Source organism: Odontesthes bonariensis, chromosome 16 (assembly GCF_027942865.1).
Source record: "Odontesthes bonariensis isolate fOdoBon6 chromosome 16, fOdoBon6.hap1, whole genome shotgun sequence".
Classification (NCBI taxonomy): Eukaryota; Metazoa; Chordata; class Actinopteri; order Atheriniformes; family Atherinopsidae; genus Odontesthes; species Odontesthes bonariensis.
Genome location: NC_134521.1, coordinates 2,266,422 through 2,286,475, shown reverse-complemented (window position 1 = coordinate 2,286,475; position 20,054 = coordinate 2,266,422). Strand labels below are relative to the sequence as shown.

At 41.5% G+C, this 20,054-nt stretch overlaps 3 protein-coding genes across 3 annotated transcripts; all 3 read right to left on the bottom strand.

Moving 5' to 3' along the window:
- Positions 1–5,324: 5,324 nt before the first annotated feature.
- LOC142401899 (uncharacterized) lies at positions 5,325–19,415 on the bottom strand. Its single transcript, XM_075487355.1, has 4 exons — positions 19,000–19,415; positions 15,790–15,900; positions 15,063–15,141; positions 5,325–5,777 (listed from the first exon to the last, which is right to left on the bottom strand). The coding sequence occupies exons 1-4, from the start codon at positions 19,380–19,382 to the stop codon at positions 5,379–5,381; spliced, it is 972 nt and encodes a 323-aa protein (XP_075343470.1). The 5' UTR covers positions 19,383–19,415; the 3' UTR covers positions 5,325–5,378.
- LOC142401835 (histone H4) lies at positions 7,423–7,866 on the bottom strand. Its single transcript, XM_075487299.1, has one exon. It carries the CDS (start codon positions 7,836–7,838, stop codon positions 7,527–7,529), a length of 312 nt encoding a protein of 103 aa, XP_075343414.1. The 5' UTR covers positions 7,839–7,866; the 3' UTR covers positions 7,423–7,526.
- On the bottom strand, positions 9,983–13,731 carry LOC142401834 (complement C1q tumor necrosis factor-related protein 3-like). The gene is made up of 6 exons (XM_075487298.1): positions 13,643–13,731; positions 12,683–12,917; positions 12,489–12,551; positions 12,054–12,116; positions 10,583–10,714; positions 9,983–10,502 (listed from the first exon to the last, which is right to left on the bottom strand). Exons 2-6 carry the CDS (start codon positions 12,870–12,872, stop codon positions 10,222–10,224), a joined length of 729 nt encoding a protein of 242 aa, XP_075343413.1. The 5' UTR covers positions 12,873–12,917; positions 13,643–13,731; the 3' UTR covers positions 9,983–10,221.
- Positions 19,416–20,054: the final 639 nt, after the last annotated feature.

The following is a 20,054-nucleotide window of genomic DNA, read 5'->3' as shown; positions in this document are numbered from 1 at the left end:
CCTCTGGACTGGCAGATCGGGGTGGTGGTCCCCCTCTTTAAAAAGGGGGACCGGAGGGTGTGTTCCAATTATAGGGGGATCACACTCCTCAGCCTCCCTGGTAAGGTCTATTCGGGGGTACTGGAGAGGAGGATCCGATGGATAGTCGAATCTCGGATTCAGGAGGTGCAGTGTGGTTTTCGTCTTGGCCGTGGAACAGTGGACCAGCTCTATACCCTCCGCAGGGTCCTGGAGGGTGCATGGGAGTTCGCCCTACATGTGTTTTGTGGACTTGGAGAAGGCGTTCGACCGTGTCCCTCGGGGACTCTTGTTGGGGGTGCTCCGGGGGTATGGAGTGCCGGACTCTTTGATACAGGCTGTTCGGTCCCTGTATGACCGGTGTCAGAGTTTGGTCCGCATTGCCGGCAGTAAGTCGGACATGTTTCCTGTGAGGGTTGGACTCCGTCAGGGCTGCCCTTTGTCACCGATTCTGTTCATAATTTTTATGGACAGAATTTCTAGGCGCAGCCAGGGCGTTGAGGGGGTCCGGTTTGGCGACCTCAGAATCGGGTCTCTGCTCTTTGCGGACGATGTGGTTCTGTTGGCGTCGTCAGGCCGTGACCTTCAGCTCTCACTGGAGCGGTTCGCAGCCGAATGTGAAGCGGCTGGGATGAGAATCAGCACCTCCAAATCCGAGACCATGGTCTTCGGCCGGAAAAGGGTGGAATGCTCTCTCCGGGTCGGGAATGAGATCCTTCCCCAGGTGGAGGAGTTCAAGTATCTCGGGGTCTTGTTCACGAGTGAGGGACGAATGGAGCAGGAGATTGACAGACGGATCGGTGATGCGTCTGCAGTGATGCGGGCTCTGCACCGGCCCGTCGTGGTGAAGAAGGAGCTGAGCCAGAAGGCGAACCTCTCGATTTACCGGTCAATCTATGTTCCTACCCTCACCTATGGTCACGAGCTGTGGGTAGTGACCGAAAGAACGAGATCGCGAATACAAGCGGCCGAAATGAGTTTCCTCCGCAGGGTGTCTGGGCTCTCCCTTAGAGATAGGGTGAGAAGCTCGGTCATCCGGGAGAGGCTCGGAGTAGAACCGCTGCTCCTCCGCATCGAGAGGAGTCAGATGAGGTGGCTCGGGCATCTAGTGAGAATGCCTCCTGGACGCCTCCCCGGTGAGGTGTTCCGGGCCCGTCCCACTGGGAGGAGGCCCCGGGGAAGACCCAGGACACGTTGGAGAGACTATGTCTCTCGGCTGGCCTGGGAACGCCTCGGGGTCCCCCCAGAAGAGCTGGAGGAAGTGGCCGGGGACAGGGACGTTTGGGTCTCTCTGCTCAAGCTGCTGCCCCCGCGACCCGATCCCCGGACCAGCGGAAGATGATGGATGGATGGATGGATGGATGGAGGTTAGTATTTATCTGAGCTTCCAATAGGTTATATGTTCTCTGCAGCGCCACCTGCAGGTGAAAGCCTATTAGATTAAATTAAATTAATATTCAGTTTTAATTATAAAGTGTCGAATCACAACATCTCAAGGCACCACAAAAATGAAATCTACGGTGGCCCTGAAGTGCAAATCACAACGGCAAAAGAGAAAACGACATTAACCAAAACGGAAAAGGTAGGTACCCTCGGGAGAAGTGAATCGTCGCTGATTGAATTGGTGGTGGTCTGTCCTTTAAACTGGAAAGACTATGGTTTACATGTTTTCAAAATAAAAGTGCTGCTAGTGACAACATACACGCTGCTATTAAAGAATATTTTGATGTAAATATCCGGTCTTACTTTATCTCTTGATGTTAACAAAAATTTCTCAAAAGATATTGACAAGATGTTATTAAACTTTATAAGGCGGAACAAAAAACACTATGGGTTCTTGATAAATTGTTGAAACCAATTTATTTTGAAAGTATTATTTGAAGTGTAAAAGTCTAAAAAGTCATCTAAGATCATTATTACTTACTTTTTAATATAGTATTCTTTAATAGCAGTGTGTACGTTGTAACTAGCAGCGCTTATATTTTGAAAACATGTAAACCATAGTCTTTCCGGTTTGAAGCACGGACCACCACCAGTCCAATCAGCGACGATTAATTTCGACCGAGGGTACCTACCTTTTCCGTTTTGGTTAATGTCGCTGTGGTTTCTCTTTTGCCGTTGTGTTTTTTAATTTGCTGTTGTGTTTTCTCTTTTGCTGTTGTGTTTTTTTATGTGCCGTTGTGTTTTCTCTTGCCGTTGTGTTTTCTCTTTTGGTAGATATCTTGAGACTCGGGACCTTACAATCACTGACCAAGTCGGTAACCTCGGAGTGTTGATAGACTCAGATCTGACTTTCAGCAGCCACATCAAAGCTGTCACCAAGGCAGCTTTTTACCACCTCAGAAACATCAACAGAATTAAAGGTTTCCTCTCCCAAACAGACCAGGAGAAACTCATCCATGCATTCATCTCCAGTAGACTCCATCACTGTAATGCTCTTTTAACTGGACTTCCCAAAAAGAGCATTAAACATCTGCAGCTCATCCAGAACGCTGCTGCTGGAGTTTTAACCCGGACTAAGAGATCTGAACACATCACAGCAGCTTTAAAATCTTTACACTGGCTTCCAGTCAGTCACAGAATAGATTTTAAAAGCCCGCTGATGGTTTACAATCTGTGATCTGTTCAGAGAATATAAAGCCAGCAGAGCTCTTAGATCCAAGGACTCAGGTCAGCTGGTCCAGTCCAGAGTCCAGACTAAACATGGAGAAGCAGCATTTAGCTGTTATGCTGCAAACAAGTGGAACAAACTGCCAGTGGAGATTAAACTTTCACCAAATGGAGACATTTTTAAATCCAGGTTAAAGACATTTCTGTTCTCATGTGTCTATGCATGAAATATCTTTTAACTTATCTAGACTGTTGCCTGATTTTAAATTCATTTAAATGATTTTTTTTGTTTCTCTTTATATTATTTTATGTATTTTTAATGCTTCTTCCACTCCCTGCTGCAATGCTTTTATTTTATGTAAAGCACTTTGAACTGTTTGTACATGAAATGTGCTATACAAATAAATTTGATTTGATAAATAAATAATAAGTTACATTTAAGTTTGAATAAATCCTCTCACCTTTTAATATGTGTAGATCCAGTGCAGAGACCTGAGCACTGGACTAATGTGGTGGTATTTCCTGGTTCTGGTCAGGACTCGATCATGGGGAGCATGGATTAACAAGGGGGAGTCACGTTACAACCTCTCCTGGTCCGGTCGTAGACCTTTGGCCCACCAACTAACATAATGCAATTGGGCCAATAACACTGGAGCCCTCTATTTGTGATGAACTGTCATAACAGCAGTACCATCAGTGACATAACAGTCAGGTTATGCTTCTGAAAACCCCCCCCAAAAAAACCGGTTTGTGCAGATCTGAAGCAACTAACCACCTTTTATCAGTGATCAACACTTACTGTAGCTGAGGTGGATGTTTTCCTGGTTCCTCATTCCTCACTGAGCAAAACATACTTAATTTAAAAGGTGAGAGGATTTATTCAAACTTAAATGTAACTTATTATTTATTTATCAAATCAAATTTATTTGTATAGCACATTTCATGTACAAAACAATTCAAAGTGCTTTACATAAAATAAAAGCATTGCAGCAGGGAGTGGAAGAAGCATTAAAATACATAAAAGAATATAAAGACAAACAAATAAAATCATTTAAATTAATTTAAAAACAAGCAACTGTCCAGATAAGTTCAAAGATAGCGTACAGATTTCATGCATAGACACATGAGAACAGAAATGTCTTTAACCTGGATTTAAAAATGTCTCCATTTGGTGAAAGTTTAATCTCCACTGGCAGTTTGTTCCACTTGTTTGCAGCATAACAGCTAAATGCTGGCAAATAAGGCATTTGTTTTTATTTTGTTTTTTCATCCTGTTCCTCCCTGTTCTCACTTGATCTTTCAGAATTCAAATCCATTTCAAATTGACTCAGTTTAAATTATTTTATTTTCGGCAGGTTAAATGTTGCATTTGTTGGACAGAACTGTCCTACATTAATAAAAGCACCTCTTCAATGCTGAGGCATTACAGAGCCGGGCACGAAAATGAGGCCACAAATAGGACTACACCAGGAACAGACACAGGTAGGCCTATAGAGACATTTTAAAACGTCTTCATGGTGGCTTTATTGATAGTTGATTCTTATTATTTTTACTCATTTTCTTGAATAAAAGTTTTTTTATTAAAATCCCCACCCTGCCTCAAGGATAAGTACATAAGCATCCTCGCATTCACAACACCTTCATTTTGATTTTTACATGTTATGACCTTAAAAGACATCAAATATATTTAAGCTTTAATTATGATATGAAATAGTACGATATAAAATACAATATCTTCAATTATATAACCTACACTAGGTCATTAAACCAGTAAGTCAGTGGAGTCTTGTCACTGAGTTGCTGGCAGGGGCGAGGCTAGGGTATTTTTAGTGGTCTAAAAACACATTTTTAAAATATTATATTATGCAAAAAACTTGCTCTGCTCCTGCGCAATACTTTGGTGCGACTGGCCAATCTGGCAACCTTGTGTGTCTGGCAACCCCGATTCAAAACGAGGCTCGTGACCAGTCCACTTATCAACTACATCTCTTCTGATGAAGAGTGTTTTGGGGGGTTTTTTGCTCAAGGGTGCGTTATTTTAGAGTTATCTTCAATATCTGTCTCAGGCTCTCTGTTATCCCTGTCAAGCCACAGTGAATGAAGAGGTAAAAATTGAATGTTGTAGGGGAAAACACTACTCAAAGCGAAACTAATACGGCTCCAAAATGTATAAATGCACTAGTTCGCCTTAGTGAGAAATAATGTGCGTCTGTGAGCACTGGGGGCTGGGCCCCCCCAAAGGCCAGATCCTAAAATCGCCCCTGGTTGCCGGTAATGATTTTTAAGATCCAGGAGGTGTCAGTAGTGAGCAACACAGTACCGACAGCATCAAGACAGTTTGGCAACGTGTCTAAAGGCTTCAGGACGCCCAATGGACCCATCACTAGTAGATATATGTACAAATCTGAGTTAAGAAAGCAGTATTATCCGATAGTGGTATTTGAGATTCTATTCCAAGTATTTTTCAGAAAATATGCATTGATTTCAAGAAAGAGAGTAAGGATCTATAACGTTGTCAAGTTTATGCTGTGGTGAAGACAGGAAGTTTTGCAAAGTTTTACTCCGTTAGAGGTTTGTGTGACTGTTTTAAAAAAAAAAAAAAAGTTTAAATTAAAAAAGGAAATTTTGGAAGGAAATATTTTGAAGCAACATGTCTCCTGTAATAAACAATATTCAGTAGGCGATTTGCTCTGTTAGAGGGTTGTTTGGCTCTTAAAAGAGCCGTTGTATCGTTTTCGGTTGCCGGGTGTTTACTTGGCCTTGGCGGCCTTCTCGGTCTTCTTGGGCAGCAGCACCGCCTGGATGTTGGGCAGCACGCCGCCCTGAGCGATGGTGACGCCGCCCAGCAGCTTGTTGAGCTCCTCGTCGTTGCGGACGGCCAGCTGCAGGTGGCGGGGGATGATCCTGGTCTTCTTGTTGTCGCGGGCAGCGTTTCCAGCCAGCTCCAGGATCTCAGCGGTCAGGTACTCCAGCACAGCCGCCAGATAGACGGGAGCACCGGCTCCGACACGCTGAGCATAGTTTCCCTTCCGGAGCAGCCTGTGGACACGGCCGACGGGGAACTGAAGGCCGGCCCGGGAGGAGCGGGTCTTTGCCTTTGCTCTGGCTTTGCCGCCGGTCTTTCCTCTTCCAGACATGGTGCTGATTTCCTTTCAAATGTCACAGTGAGAGTGAATGACTAACGCTCACATGCCAGCGAATATAAACAAACACAGCTGCTCGTTGATTGGTCAGACTGAGCGTTAAAGTAGTCGACCAATCACAGTAGAGCTCACGTTAAACACGCATATCATTATCAAGACTCCCGCTCCGCGGCTGAAAAATGCAAAATCTCAAACGGTTACTCACAGTTTCTCCCCAAATTTAGGCTCGTTTGTTATTGTTTACAGCACTACATCAGAAGAAATGTTTGTTTTCCTCTTTTCAAGGCATCTTTATTTATACAGCGCATTTCATACCACAGGCAACTCAATGTGCTTTACATAAAGACAAGACGTTTAAAAGAACAGCATAAAGCAGCATAAAAAAGGCAATTTAAAGAGAATAAAAATTAAAACACACAGTTAAAAGTAATCAAAGAAGAGGCGAAAAAAGAAAAATATAAAACAATTAAGAGGATTTATAGCATTATGCTCTAAAATTATTTAAACATATTGTTCTTTTAAAAAAAGTCAAATGTGTAGAAAAACACATCATAATACTTGATAAAAGTAGTCAAGTAATGTACATTAAAGCAAAGTATTCCAAATCTTAGATTAAAGTGTAAAGGCAACTAATCGTATCATCAAATAGAATGAACGAATAGAATTGCTTGTTTTAACTTTTCAGTGGAAGTTTTAACTACAGAATAACTCAGAAGAATGGTGCATAAAACATGTGTTTCAGGAGCATCTCCAGCAGCCTGATTCTCTGGGTGGACAGAATTGACTTTAAGGGATCTCTGGAGGTTGGAGGTCAACTGCTTGTAAGGGTTGAGATAAAAATATTTCATAATCATGCGTGAGAGGAAAATGTCTCCTGTTCTGATTTTTGAGCTGATAGGGATTTTAAATTAAATCCCAAACCAGGTACGATCAAACTGCACATGGTTCTAAGTCTGAACTGATAAATAAGCCTGTGGACGTAGGATTAGGGTGCATCTTCACTTATTCTGCAGGTCAGTTGCTGTGACTTAAAATGAACATGCAGCTTCTCAGGTTTAGTTTTAATTTGTCCCATCCCCATTTCTGATCTTCATTAAGAGTAAAAAATGAGTTTTGGTGTCAATGGTTAGACATTCATTAAGCGTTTGTAGAACAAAAAATATCAGCAGGTGAACCCTTCTTGGTTCTGCCAGAAGTTTCTTCCGGTTCAAAGGGAGTCATTCTTCTCCAGAAGATTATCTGTTGGTTTCCTTAGCTGGGAAATTGTTTTTGAACTGGTTCTAAATGAATGAATTGGATTACTTTGTAATTATGATTACAATGAACTGAATTCCAATTGGCTTGAATTGGACTAAGTGCCTTGAGATGACATTTGTTGTATTTGGCGCTATATAAATAAAAATAATTGAAAATTACCACCAGGGGTTTCACTTGGTGGCATTACACATCACAACTTGAGAAATTTCCCCAAAATTCAGCTTTGAGGGTTCTTTTAAGCTTCCATTTCAGGTACTTGAGGATGACAGGATTTGAGACTGACTTAATTATTATTTAGAGTAAATTAGGAGACATTTCTGCAAAAAAGGAAAATTACAAAAGGACCAGAGGATTTATTTGTCGAGGTCTTTTTAAAACACATGTGTTGACTGCATCATACACATAACTGAAGCTAAACAGCAGGTCTGAGCTCTTCAGGTAAAGGTGGGTGGCTCTTAAAAGAGCCGTTGGGTTGTTTTTAGCGGGTTTCGGATGAGTTTAACCCCCGAAGCCGTAGAGAGTGCGGCCCTGCCTCTTGAGCGCGTACACCACATCCATGGCGGTCACGGTCTTCCTCTTGGCGTGCTCGGTGTAGGTGACGGCATCGCGGATGACGTTCTCCAGGAAGACCTTGAGCACACCGCGGGTCTCCTCGTAGATGAGGCCGGAGATGCGCTTGACTCCGCCGCGGCGGGCCAGGCGGCGGATGGCGGGTTTGGTGATTCCCTGAATGTTATCACGGAGAACTTTACGGTGCCGCTTAGCGCCCCCTTTACCGAGTCCTTTGCCTCCCTTTCCTCTGCCGCTCATGTTTGCGTTTCCTTCGTAAATTCAAAGATCAACTGACGCCGTTGAGCGCGCGCTCTGTGTTTATATCTGAACTGCGGACGTACAGGAGGACAGGGGGCGGAGTTTCACAGTACGGAATGCCACCGGGAAAACGCCATTCTCTCCGTTCGTTGACGGTGTACGCGTGTTTGGAAATGGAGGCACTGCAATTCTATGGCAGGCCCCAATTAATATAATATATACTTCAAATTCAATTAATATAAAATAATCTAAAACAAAGTGTAAAAAAGAATATAAGCTATACAAGATATACAAAGTAAAGAGAGTTAACTAAAATAAGTTATAGCACTATGGTTGAGTTATTGCCCATATTGCACTACACTTGTGTTAATTACACACTGTATGCACATAGTCTGACCATAAATAGATAAGATATCTGCGTATTGTAAGTTTGGCTTAAAAATTAGGGCTGGGACTTTAGCGCATTAATTTCGATTAATTAACTACACACATAGCGCGTTAAAAAAAATAACGCATTTTAATCGCACACTATAATTTTTTTTTTTTTTTTTTTTTTTTTTTTTTTTTTTAATACAGACGCAAGCAAGACTGATCGCACCCACTCAGAAATTTACTGATGATGAGGGCTGACGAGGGGCTCGTTGTGTAGCCAATATTTCATGCGGCATTAAATTTCATCTGGGCGGAATGAGAGAAAGATATGTCTGGAGAGAGCTTTTGTGTGTGCGCCAGTACTTCCGGTGAAAACTTCCGGTGATTTGACAGCTAGGGCGTCAGGTTAGGGCCAGTGGCCGTAAACAAAGGTTATAGCCGAGAAGAAAGATGATAATATAACGTAGCTAAAAAGACTAGCTTTCTTCAGTAGCCTAATGCTTACAGATTTAGCAAGCCTAGCAGCCTCATTGCTAATGCTAGCCGCCGTAACGTTAGCAACCATACCCGACGTCAAGGAGTTGGCTGAGCAGGGGCAAAATTATGGGGCTGGCAGAGTTAACTTCATAATGGATGAGTGCAGGTTTCATTCACTTGTTTTCATTCTTTCACAGGATCGATTCACTTCATTGGTTTATCCGATTGCTGGCCGCCGAGCCATTATGTGTCTCGGAACATGTAGCAGCTAGCGTGGAAGCTAACGGGGGCCCAACGCAGCTTAACATCCAAGATTCTATATACTGTGTTTTCATGCTACATTCAGATTTCAAATAGGGATATGTTCTGTTTTTGTTGAAATATTGTTGAAAATGTTAATTTTCTAAAGGATAAAGTATATGCGATTAAAATGCGATTAATTTCGATTAATTAATTTCAAAGCCTGTAGTTAACGCGATTAAAAAATTTAATCGAGTCACAGCCCTATTAAAAATGAATGAAAACTTAACAGAATTATTGTGGCGCTCCCTACAGGAGAAGCAACGGCTGCTACAGCTCAGGTTTGAGAGCAAAGCAGCCACCAAGCTGAATTATGCACTCAGTGGAGGTCTACTGAATCCGTCCACATGGTGGTGCTGCCACATATGCTTGGTTTACAGCCAGAGGGATTCTGATCACCAAGAAATCTTTATCATCTCCATATTGTTGAAAGAGTCACAAACGTTGAGAAAGAAATGTGAACTAATAAAACTTCAAAGTAAACTAGTTACAATTGTTCATGAAAAATTCATTTTCCTGTAAATAACTTTCCTACAAAGGTCTCTAATAGCTTCGATGTTACGCTTTAAGCTTGTTGGTGTTTAAAACTGAAACATATAAACACAGCATTCAGCATCTTTCCTTTAATAAACCCATTCTAAAATACTCTGCCCTATAGTATGTGTTTTATTTAAAGACACCGTTTTTAGATTTACCAACTTAAGTTTTCATATCCATTAGATTTTTAATGGTGTATCAATTATTTAATTAGTAAATAAACATTCTTATGATTTCAGATCTGCCTGATTAGTCAGCCCTGCTTTCATAAAAAGTTATGATTATTAGATAAAAAGTAAAAATTCGTTGACTCCTTTATGTTAAATAGATAAATTCCACCACCTGGATCTCTCTATGGGAAAGATGTTTCCTCACATTACTCTGATGCTACATTTGATTTTCTGATTCCACTCTGTTGACGTGTATGTTTGAAACAAATGAAGAAATATTCTCAGACGTTGCTGCAGACACATTTATTCTTGATTGAGAATCAGAAAAATAATCATTTTGAATCATGAGAAGAAATAAAACATCCATATTTTCCATTTATATTCATAATTATTTGCATTTTGATGGAGATTTGGATTTAGATACAGTTATTTTGATTCCAGATGATCAGATAAATGTCAGTTTAATATGATTAAGGACAACAGGAACCTGCAGATAATCTTTCAGAAACAGAGAAACTGTTTTTCTCTCACACAATGAACAGCAGATGGCCGCTGAAGGTTGTGTGGTGATTTTCATTGTCATATATTTTTGTACCAGGCCACTGTTGTACAAATACTTGATCTCCCCTCTCCAGCAGCAGTGTGGCACCATTAGAGGAACTTCCATAACCGGCCGTCTGATGTTCATATGCGACGAAGATTCTCGCTCCGTTTTTCACCAACACACCGCCTGAACCTTCATTGCCACCATGTGCACCTACGTACCACTCAAAGTGGTAGGCTCCTTTCACCGGTGCAGTGAAAATACCTGCAGGATGTTTGTTGATGTTGTTTAATGATAAATCAAATCTGAAATTTGGTTAAACTTGTTGTGATGTAGGTTGTTACCTGTTTGTTGGTTGTAGGCATTTCCAATGTTTGTTACGACATGACTGAAGACCAACGTAGTAAAACTGTTAAAGGGTCCAAGTGTTCTGCTGCCGTCAGCCAGCAGAGAAGCTGAGAAAGCCACCTGACTGACTGTTAAAGAGAGAATATCAGAATTTAAGCTGGTGTTGAGTCACACCTTCATCACAATTATAACAGCTAAACATATTTCTATGTTATAAAACAAAACAAAAAATATTTGAGCAACTTTCATGGATCACTAAGAAATTTTACTTTTTTCTAAACATAATGACACACGGCGGTCTCACCATGTGGACAGTTTTACATCACTGACAGATTCAATGGAATGTACGGTTCAGCTGAAACCAAATGAACGTGTTACGTTGAACTTCTAACAGTTTAGTAGAATCTAAATTCAGAGCACAGAAATAATCTGTTTGAAGAGTTTCAGTCAGGATTCAGAGTGCATCATAGCACAGAAACTGCACTGCTGAAAGTTACCAATGATCTCCTCTTAGCCTCTGATAGCGGACTTGTGTCTGTGCTTGTCCTGTTGGATCTCAGTGCTGCATTTGATACGGTCGATCACAGTATCTTATTACACAGACTTGAACATGTTATTGGGATTACAGGAACTGCATTAGGCTGGTTTAAGTCATATTTATCTGATAGATTTCAGTTTGTTCTTGTAAATGAAGAATCTTCCTCACACACCAGAGTAAGTCATGGAGTTCCTCAGGGTTCTGTGCTTAGACCGATTCTTTTCACTTTATACATGCTTCCATTAGGTAACATTATTAGACAGCATGGCATAAATTTCCATTGATATGCTGATGATACTCAGCTGTACTTATCTATGAAACCAGATGAACCCAATAGGTTGGTCAGACTACAAGCATGTCTTAAAGACATAAAGACCTGGATGACTCAGAACTGTCTGCTGCTAAATTCAGACAAAACTGAAGTCGTTATCTTTGGACCTGAGCGTTTCAGGGAGAAATTGTGTAGCTATATAGTTACTCTAGATGGTATTTCCTTGGCTTCTAGTTCTACAGTGAGGAACCTTGGAGTTATTTTTGACCAGAACTTATCATTTGACAGAGCTCCATCATATCTTAAAGATCTCACAGTTGGATGTTTTCCCAACAGAGCAATTTGCTCTCAGGCTGCAGGTTTACTTGAGGTTCCCAGAGTTTCTAAAAGTAGAAGGGGAGGCAGAGCCTTCAGTTATCAGGCCCCTCTCTGTGGAACCAGCTGCCAGTTTGGGAGGCAGAGCCTTCAGTTATCAGGCCCCTCTCTGAGGAACCAGCTGCCAGTTTGGCTTCAGGAAGCAGACACCCTCTCTACCTTTAAGATTAGGCTTAAAACTTTCCTTTTTCATAAAACTTATAGTTAGGGATGGCCCATGTGACCCTGAAACATCCCATAGTTATGGGAACCAATCAGATTGATTATGATTTCCTTCCAGTACCTTTCAGCTGCTGCTTCAGCTTGTTAGTCTCAGTCTCCTGTCCCTCCAATTTCGTGTCATGGTCTGAAAAACAGAGCATTAGTTTCATGACAGACATATATGTTGCAAATATTTTCATCTTGTTGACAAAGCTTAGACACCCTCTAATATGTCAGTATCATGCAGGCTTTGGATCCACACTGGAACATTTGTCCATCAGAGAGAACATTTTCCAAACTAAAGATCGCTTTAACTTTATTTCATCTCAATCTCATCCTAAAGTGATGCAGATTAAAACTCATACAAGTAAATTAACACAACCAATAATAGTCAATCAATAGTCAAAATAAAAAATCGAACTATATTCCTTAATATTTGCCTTCAAAATCATGTCCAGACCGAGTTTCAGCCTACCAGTTCAAAGTTTGATTGGATTAATCAGAGCTGTGACGTTACCTTCCAGCTGCTTCTTCAGCTTCTCGATTTCAGCTTCCTGTCTCTCAGACTTTGCTGCATATCCTGAATAAAATAGCATGAACGGCTTTTTTAAAATTTGAATTTTTCTTCAATTCTCTGGAATCTTCTTTTTTCACCCAGAAAAATACAAAACATTGCTCCAAAGTTCCTTCATTATCTGACAAAACATGTACCTGCACTCTCTTTTTTTAGGAACCTGAGCTCCATCCTCTGTTCGGTCAACGATGCGACCATCTCTCTCAGAGCAGCATGGACGTCCGGTGAAAATGACTGCTGGAGTGCCAACGCCTCCGTCTGATCCGTGGAGACGGAGCAGACGGCGCAGACCACAAGAAGCAGCGGGAGAAACAGAGCGATCTTCATTCTTTCTCTGGGAATCTGCACACCTCGACTGTGTCCCCTGCAAACCTGAGAGATTTATATAGCCGAAAAAAGAGGTGTGAGGATGAGGGGGGTAACGTCCTGCCAGGTAAACATCAGATTAAGATCAGGTACAGATCAGGTGACCATTCACATGAGGATGTGTTTGCTAGCAGAGAGGAATGTGCTCATACAGCATAATGAAGAATAAACATTGAGTTTGTGCAAAGACAGATTTTCCCCCAATGAGCTACATAGCCCTAGTTAGCTGGTTAGCTGTCCACAACACCAACCAAAAAGTCCCCGAGGTGTTGGGGAAGCTGGCGCTGTCCTTTGGCCCGTTCACAGTTTAAACTCAAAAAGATAGAGATGAATATACTTAGTATAATATGTTATTAAAAGGAGGGGAAATTAAAGATGAACAGCCTGTTTTTAACAGGCTACTCTGTACTCTGAGTACTTTCACAGAACAAGAAAGTTTAAACCAGCTCAGCAGTTAATAATGTGAAGTCAGTATACGCAGTTTAATTGTTGTTAAAAGTAGAATCTCAGTTTAAAAGAAGAATGCCACCTTTTAATCTAAGTAGGTTTTACATGTTCAAGAATGAGGAACCATTCAGAGTATACGTAAGAACCAGGAAAACACCGACCTCAGCTACAGTAAGCGTTGATCACTGAAAAAGATGGTACGATCTGTTCAAACCTGTTTTTATTTTATTTTTTATTTATAAATAAATAATAAGTTACATTTAAGTTTAGATAAATCCTCTCACCTTTTAATATAAGTAGGTTTTGCTCAGTGAGGAATGAGGAACCAGGAAAACATCCACCTCAGCTACAGTAAGTGTTGATCACTGATAAAAGGTGGCTAGTTGCTTCAGATCTGCACAAACCGGTTTTTATTTTATTTTTTGGTTCCGTCTGTACACCATTGTCATGATCTGATATATAACCTGTACAGAAGGGGGCTAAGCACACAGCCCTGTGGAGCAAGGGTGTTCAGGATCAGGGAGGAGGAGGTGTAACTGCCCATTTTCACCACCTGGGGCCCGTCAGGATGCTGGAGATCCAGCTGCAGATGGAGGATTCCAGCCCCAGATCTGTTAGCTTGGTGACGAGCTTAGAGGGAACGATGGTACCGAACGCTGAGCTGTAGTCAATACACAGCATTCTCACAGATGTGTTCCCTTGGTTCAGGTGACGGCAAGATGGAGCAAGAAATGGACGGACAGATCAGGGATTTGTCAGCATTATTGGGGGTGTTGTTCCGGTCCAATGCGGTGAGGAGGCAGCTGAGCAGAAATGTGATGCCTTTGATAAACTGGTCCAACTTTGTTCCAATCCTCACAGGTGGTGATGAGATTTGGGCCGTGACTGGAACAATGAGACTGCAGATTGAAGAGATTGAAAAGAGTTTCCTTCAGAGGGTGGTTGGGCCTTCGAGTGTTGTGGAGAAATTAGAGTCGAATCCCGCGTTGGTCAGCCGTCCATTGGGGAGTTTATTGAACAAACCGTCACAGCAAATGTGCGTACAGAGTGTACAAAATGTCCACCGTCTTCATACTGTGAACCAACTTTATACTGGTTTAATCATAACATGCATGCGTCATCCGGACTCAATCTCTTCCTGCGACGCCGAGCGTCTGCCCTAAATGTAAACAGCCCATACTACCTTTTACCCATATTCATATGAATCAGTCAACAAGGCCCAGGATGTAACTAGGCCAGAAGTCATGAACATGTCATGACATCCTCCTCTCACACGAGTCCCGTGAAGGATTCATTACATAATGTTTCCTCATACTTTTGGAATTCATTTTGACTAAAAGATGTACAGATCTGTCATGGTAAGTGGCCAACAATCAAAGTTAGAAAAAAATGGTGAAATGACTAAGCAAACTTTTTTTTTTTTAAAGTTACTTTTAAGGTTTTTTGTTTGTATTTTGTAATTCAAGTTTTTATTACTTTGTCTGTGGTGTTTGACAGTACAGCATTTTACATTGTGAGACATTTCTTATCATATGCATTGCATGTAGTATTAGTGTCATAGCAAAACCCAAATTAAATAAAAGTACAGTATGAACGATACTGTTCATCAAGAGGACATATTGATGGTTACATAGCTGGAGAGCATATCCATACAATAAGTTATAGTGCTGGATACAGGATCCAATCAGAGGGAGGTATTCATACTGCAGGCTCATCAGGCAATGTGATGTAAGCCCAGAACAGGTCCCACACTGCTGCCTTGGTCTTGTTTGTATTGTTCAACCTGTTGAGCATAAGTTCATATGAAGCTGTCTTTATCATAATGTTTATCCACTCTTTCAGTTCAGGGGGTTTGGGTGTTTTCCACAGTTTAAGTATTGTCCTAGCAGCTGTTGTAGTCCCTGCCATGATTACAGAGAATTCTCCGCTTGTTATGTTGTGTATTTGGCTTCTGTCCCCTAATAGGCATAATCTGGGAGATGGTGGTATGTCACTTCCCAGCCAGTTGCTCAGGTTGTCCACTACTGTTTTCCAGAAAGGCAGAATGACAGGGCAATCCCAGATGCAGTGTAGCAGAGCACCTATGTGTTTTTGACATTTCCAACACAAGTTATTGTTTATAAATAAATAATAAGTTACATTTAAGTTTGAATAAATCCTCTCACCTTTTAATATAAGTAGGTTTTGCTCAGTGAGGAATGAGGAACCAGGAAAACATCCACCTCAGTTGCAGTAAGCGTTGATCACTGATAAAAGGTGGTTAGTTGCTTCAGATCTGCACAAACCGGTTTTTATTTTATTTTTTGGTTCCGTCTGTACACCATTGTCATGATCTGATATATAACCTGTACAGAAGGGGGCTAAGCACACAGCCCTGTGGAGCAAGGGTGTTCAGGATCAGGGAGGAGGAGGTGTAACTGCCCATTTTCACCACCTGGGGCCCGTCAGGATGCTGGAGATCCAGCTGCAGATGGAGGATTCCAGCCCCAGATCTGTTAGCTTGGTGACGAGCTTAGAGGGAACGATGGTACCGAACGCTGAGCTGTAGTCAATACACAGCATTCTCACAGATGTGTTCCCTTGGTTCAGGTGATGGCAAGATGGAGCAAGAAATGGACGGACAGATCAGGGATTTGTCAGCACTATTGGGGGTGTTGTTGCGGTCCAATGCGGTGAGGAGGCAGCTGAGCAGAAATGTGATGCCTTTGATAAACTGGTCCAACTTTGTTCCAATCCTCACAGGTGGTGATGAGATTTGGGCCGTGACTGGAACAATGAGACTGCAGATTGAAGAGATTGAAAAGAGTTTCCTTCAGAGGGTGGTTGGGCCTTCGAGTGTTGTGGAGAAATTAGAGTCGAATCCCGCGTTGGTCAGCCGTCTATTGGGGAGTTTATTGAACAAACCGTCACAGCAAATGTGCGTACAGAATGTACAAAATGTCCACCGTCTTCATACTGTGAACCAACTTTATACTGGTTTAATCATAACATGCATGCGTCATCCGGACTCAATCTCTTCCTGCGACGCCGAGCGTCTGCCCTAAATGTAAACAGCCCATACTACCTTTTACCCATATTCATATGAATCAGTCAACAAGGCCCAGGATGTAACTAGGCCAGAAGTCATGAACATGTCATGACATCCTCCTCTCACACGAGTCCCGTGAAGGATTCATTACATAATGTTTCCTCATACTTTTGGAATTCATTTTGACTAAAAGATGTACAGATCTGTCATGGTAAGTGGCCAACAATCAAAGTTAGAAAAAAATGGTGAAATGACTAAGCAAACGTTTTTTAAAAAGTTACATTTAATTTTTAAATTTTTTTTTTTTGTAATTCAAGTTTTTATTACTTTGTCTGTGGTGTTTGACAGTACAGCATTTTACATTGTGAGACATTTCTTATCATATGCATTACATGTAGTACCAGTGTCATAGCAAAACCAAAATTAAATAAAAGTACAGTATGAACGATACTGTTCATAAAGAGGACATATTGATGGTTACATAGCTGGAGAGCATATCCATACAAAAAGTTCAGGCTTCCTGTCGCTCAGAGAATAGACTTTAACCCCTTAACGCCTGAATTTATATAGCTGTATATAAACAAATGTTTTGTGTGTGTTTCAGCCTTTAAGTAGATGGTAAATAATGCTGAGATTATTCATTTCACTTTTGCACAAAAAATAAATAGAAATTTTGGTATGTTGCTTATTTGCAACACCAGGCATAATGGTCAATAATAAGATAACAACAACACAGTAATATAACAGTGAAAAAACAATGGTTTTTTTTCACCCTTTTTTTTTAGATATTTATTTATATAAAGGTTCCTACAGTAGGAACCTTTATATAAATAAATATGTAAAAAAAGGAAGCCAGTGCAGAGACCTGAGCACTGGACTAATGTGGTGGTATTTCCTGGTTCTGGTCAGGACTCGATCATGGGGAGCATGGATTAACAAGGGGGAGTCACGTTACAACCTCTCCTGGTCCGGTCGTAGACCTTTGGCCCACCACCTAACATAATGCAATTGGGCCAATAACACTGGAGCCCTCTATTTGTGATGAACTGTCATAACAGCAGTACCATCAGTGACATAACAGTCAGGTTATGCTTCTGAAAACCCCCCCAAAAAAACCGGTTTGTGCAGATCTGAAGCAACTAACCACCTTTTATCAGTGATCAACACTTACTGTAGCTGAGGTGGATGTTTTCCTGGTTCCTCATTCTTCACTGAGCAAAACATACTTATATTAAAAGGTGAGAGGATTTATTCAAACTTAAATGTAACTTATTATTTATTTATCAAATCAAATTTATTTGTGTAGCACATTTCATGTACAAACAGTTCAAAGTGCTTTACATAAAATAAAAGCATTGCAGCAGGGAGTGGAAGAAGCATTAAAAATACATAAAGGAATATAAAGAGAAACAAATAAAATCATTTAAATGAATTTAAAAACAAGCAACAGTCCAGATAAGTTCAAAGATAGCGTGCAGATTTCATGCATAGACACATGAGAACAGAAATGTCTTTAACCTGGATTTAAAAATGTCTCCATTTGGTGAAAGTTTAATCTCCACTGGCAGTTTGTTCCACTTGTTTGCAGCATAACAGCTAAATGCTGGCAAATAAGGCATTTGTTTTTATTTTGTTTTTTCATCCTGTTCCTCCCTGTTCTCACTTGATCTTTCAGAATTCAAATCCATTTCAAATTGACTCAGTTTAAATTATTTTATTTTCGGCAGGTTAAAACTTGCTCTGCCCCTGCGCAATACTTTGGTGCGACTGGCCAATCTGGCAACCTTGTGTGTCTGGCAACCCCGATTCAAAACGAGGCTCGTGACCAGTCCACTTATCAACTACATCTTTTCTGATGAAGAGTGTTGTGGGGGTTTTTTTGCTCAAGGGTGCATTATTTTAGAGTTATCTTCAATATCTGTCTCAGGCTCTCCGTTATCCCTGTCAAGCCACAGTGAATGAAGAGGTAAAAATTGAATGTTGTAAGGGAAAACACTACTCAAAGCGAAACTAATACGGCTCCAAAATGTATAAATGCACTAGTTCGCCTTAGTGAGAAATAATGTGCGTCTGTGAGCACTGGGGGCTGGGCCCCCCTAAAGACCAGATCCTAAAATCGCCCCTGGTTGCCGGTAATGATTTTTAAGATCCAGGAGGTGTCAGTAGTGAGCAACACAGTACCGAAAGCATCAACACAGTTTGGAAACGTGTCTAAACGCTTCAGGACGCCTAATGGACCCATCACTAGTAGATATATTTACAAATCTGAGATAAGAAAGCAGTATTATACGATAGTGGTATTTGAGATTCTATTCCAAGTATTTTTCAGAAAATATGCATTGATTTCAAGAAAGAGAGTAAGGATCTATAACGCTGTCAAGTTTCTGCTGTGGTGAAGACAGGAAGTTTTGCAAAGAGTTTTACTCCGTTAGAGGATTGTGTGACTGTTTTAAAAAATAAATAGTTTAATTAAAAAAGGAAATTTTGGAAGGAAATATTTTGAATTAACATGTTTGCTGTACTAAACAATATTCAGTAGGAGATTTGCTCTGTGTGAGGTTTGTTTGGCTCTTAAAAGAGCCGTTGTATTGTTTCCGGTTGCCGGGTGTTTACTTGGCCTTGGCGGCCTTCTCGGTTTTCTTGGGCAGAAGCACCGCCTGGATGTTGGGCAGCACGCCGCCCTGAGCGATGGTGACGCCGCCCAGCAGCTTGTTGAGCTCCTCGTCGTTGCGGACGGCCAGCTGCAGGTGGCGGGGGATGATCCTGGTCTTCTTGTTGTCGCGGGCAGCGTTTCCAGCCAGCTCCAGGATCTCAGCGGTCAGGTACTCCAGCACAGCCGCCAGATAGACGGGAGCTCCGGCTCCGACACGCTGAGCATAGTTTCCCTTCCGGAGCAGCCTGTGGACACGGCCGACGGGGAACTGAAGGCCGGCCCGGGAGGAGCGGGTCTTTGCCTTTGCTCTGGCTTTGCCGCCGGTCTTTCCTCTTCCAGACATGCTGTTGCTTTCCTTTCAAATGTTACAGTGAGAGTGAATGACGAACGCTCACATGCCAGCGAATATAAAGAAACACAGCTGCTCGTTCATTGGTCAGACTGAGCGTTAAAGTAGTTGACCAATCACAGTAGAGCTCACGTTAAACACGCATATCATTAACAAGACTCCCGCTCCGTGCCTGAAAAATTCAAAATATCTAACGGTTACTCACAGTTTCTCCCCAAATTTAGGCTCGTTTGTTATTGTTTACAGCACTACATCAGAAGAAATGTTTGTTTTCCTCTTTTCAAGGCATCTTTATTTATACAGCGCATTTCATACCACAGGCAACTCAATGTGCTTTACATAAAGACAAGACGTTTAAAAGAACAGCATAAAGCAGCATAAAAAAGGCAATTTAAAGGGGCACTAGGTAGCATTTTCACCTAAAATTATAGCCTTCAGGAGTTTAACAAAGGTTAAACAAGTCAATGGTAAGCGAATGAAGCCTGTCTCGCTCCCAACAGGGGTCTGTCTGCTGAAAATCCCATATGTAACTTCGGCAGGAGCGACCCGCTTCTGAAGTCTCGTGATGCGCGAGAAGAGTCGTTTGTGTTTACGGCATTAGCTAGGTACTGTATGCTAGCTGTAGTTGTAGCTATGTGTTCGCTTGCGTTGAAGAGCCAACACCAA

Bases quoted from the DNA above. Each gene is read 5' to 3' on its own strand.
- LOC142401835 (XM_075487299.1), bottom strand. From the start codon at position 7,838: ATGAGCGGCAGAGGAAAGGGAGGCAAAGGACTCGGTAAAGGGGGCGCT.
- LOC142401834 (XM_075487298.1), bottom strand. From the start codon at position 12,872: ATGAAGATCGCTCTGTTTCTCCCGCTGCTTCTTGTGGTCTGCGCCGTC. The intron at 12,117-12,488 runs GTAACGTCACAG...TCTGTTTTTCAG, and splicing joins GCTGAAGAAGCAGCTGGAAG to ACCATGACACGAAATTGGAG. The intron at 10,715-12,053 runs GTACTGGAAGGA...TCTCTTTAACAG, and splicing joins GCTGAAGCAGCAGCTGAAAG to TCAGTCAGGTGGCTTTCTCA.
- LOC142401899 (XM_075487355.1), bottom strand. From the start codon at position 19,382: ATGTCTGGAAGAGGAAAGACCGGCGGCAAAGCCAGAGCAAAGGCAAAG. The intron at 15,901-18,999 runs GTAAACACCCGG...TATTGACTACAG, and splicing joins GAGAAGGCCGCCAAGGCCAA to CTCAGCGTTCGGTACCATCG. The intron at 5,778-15,062 runs GTATGAATACCT...GACATTTGAAAG, and splicing joins CATTGCCTGATGAGCCTGCA to GAAATCAGCACCATGTCTGG.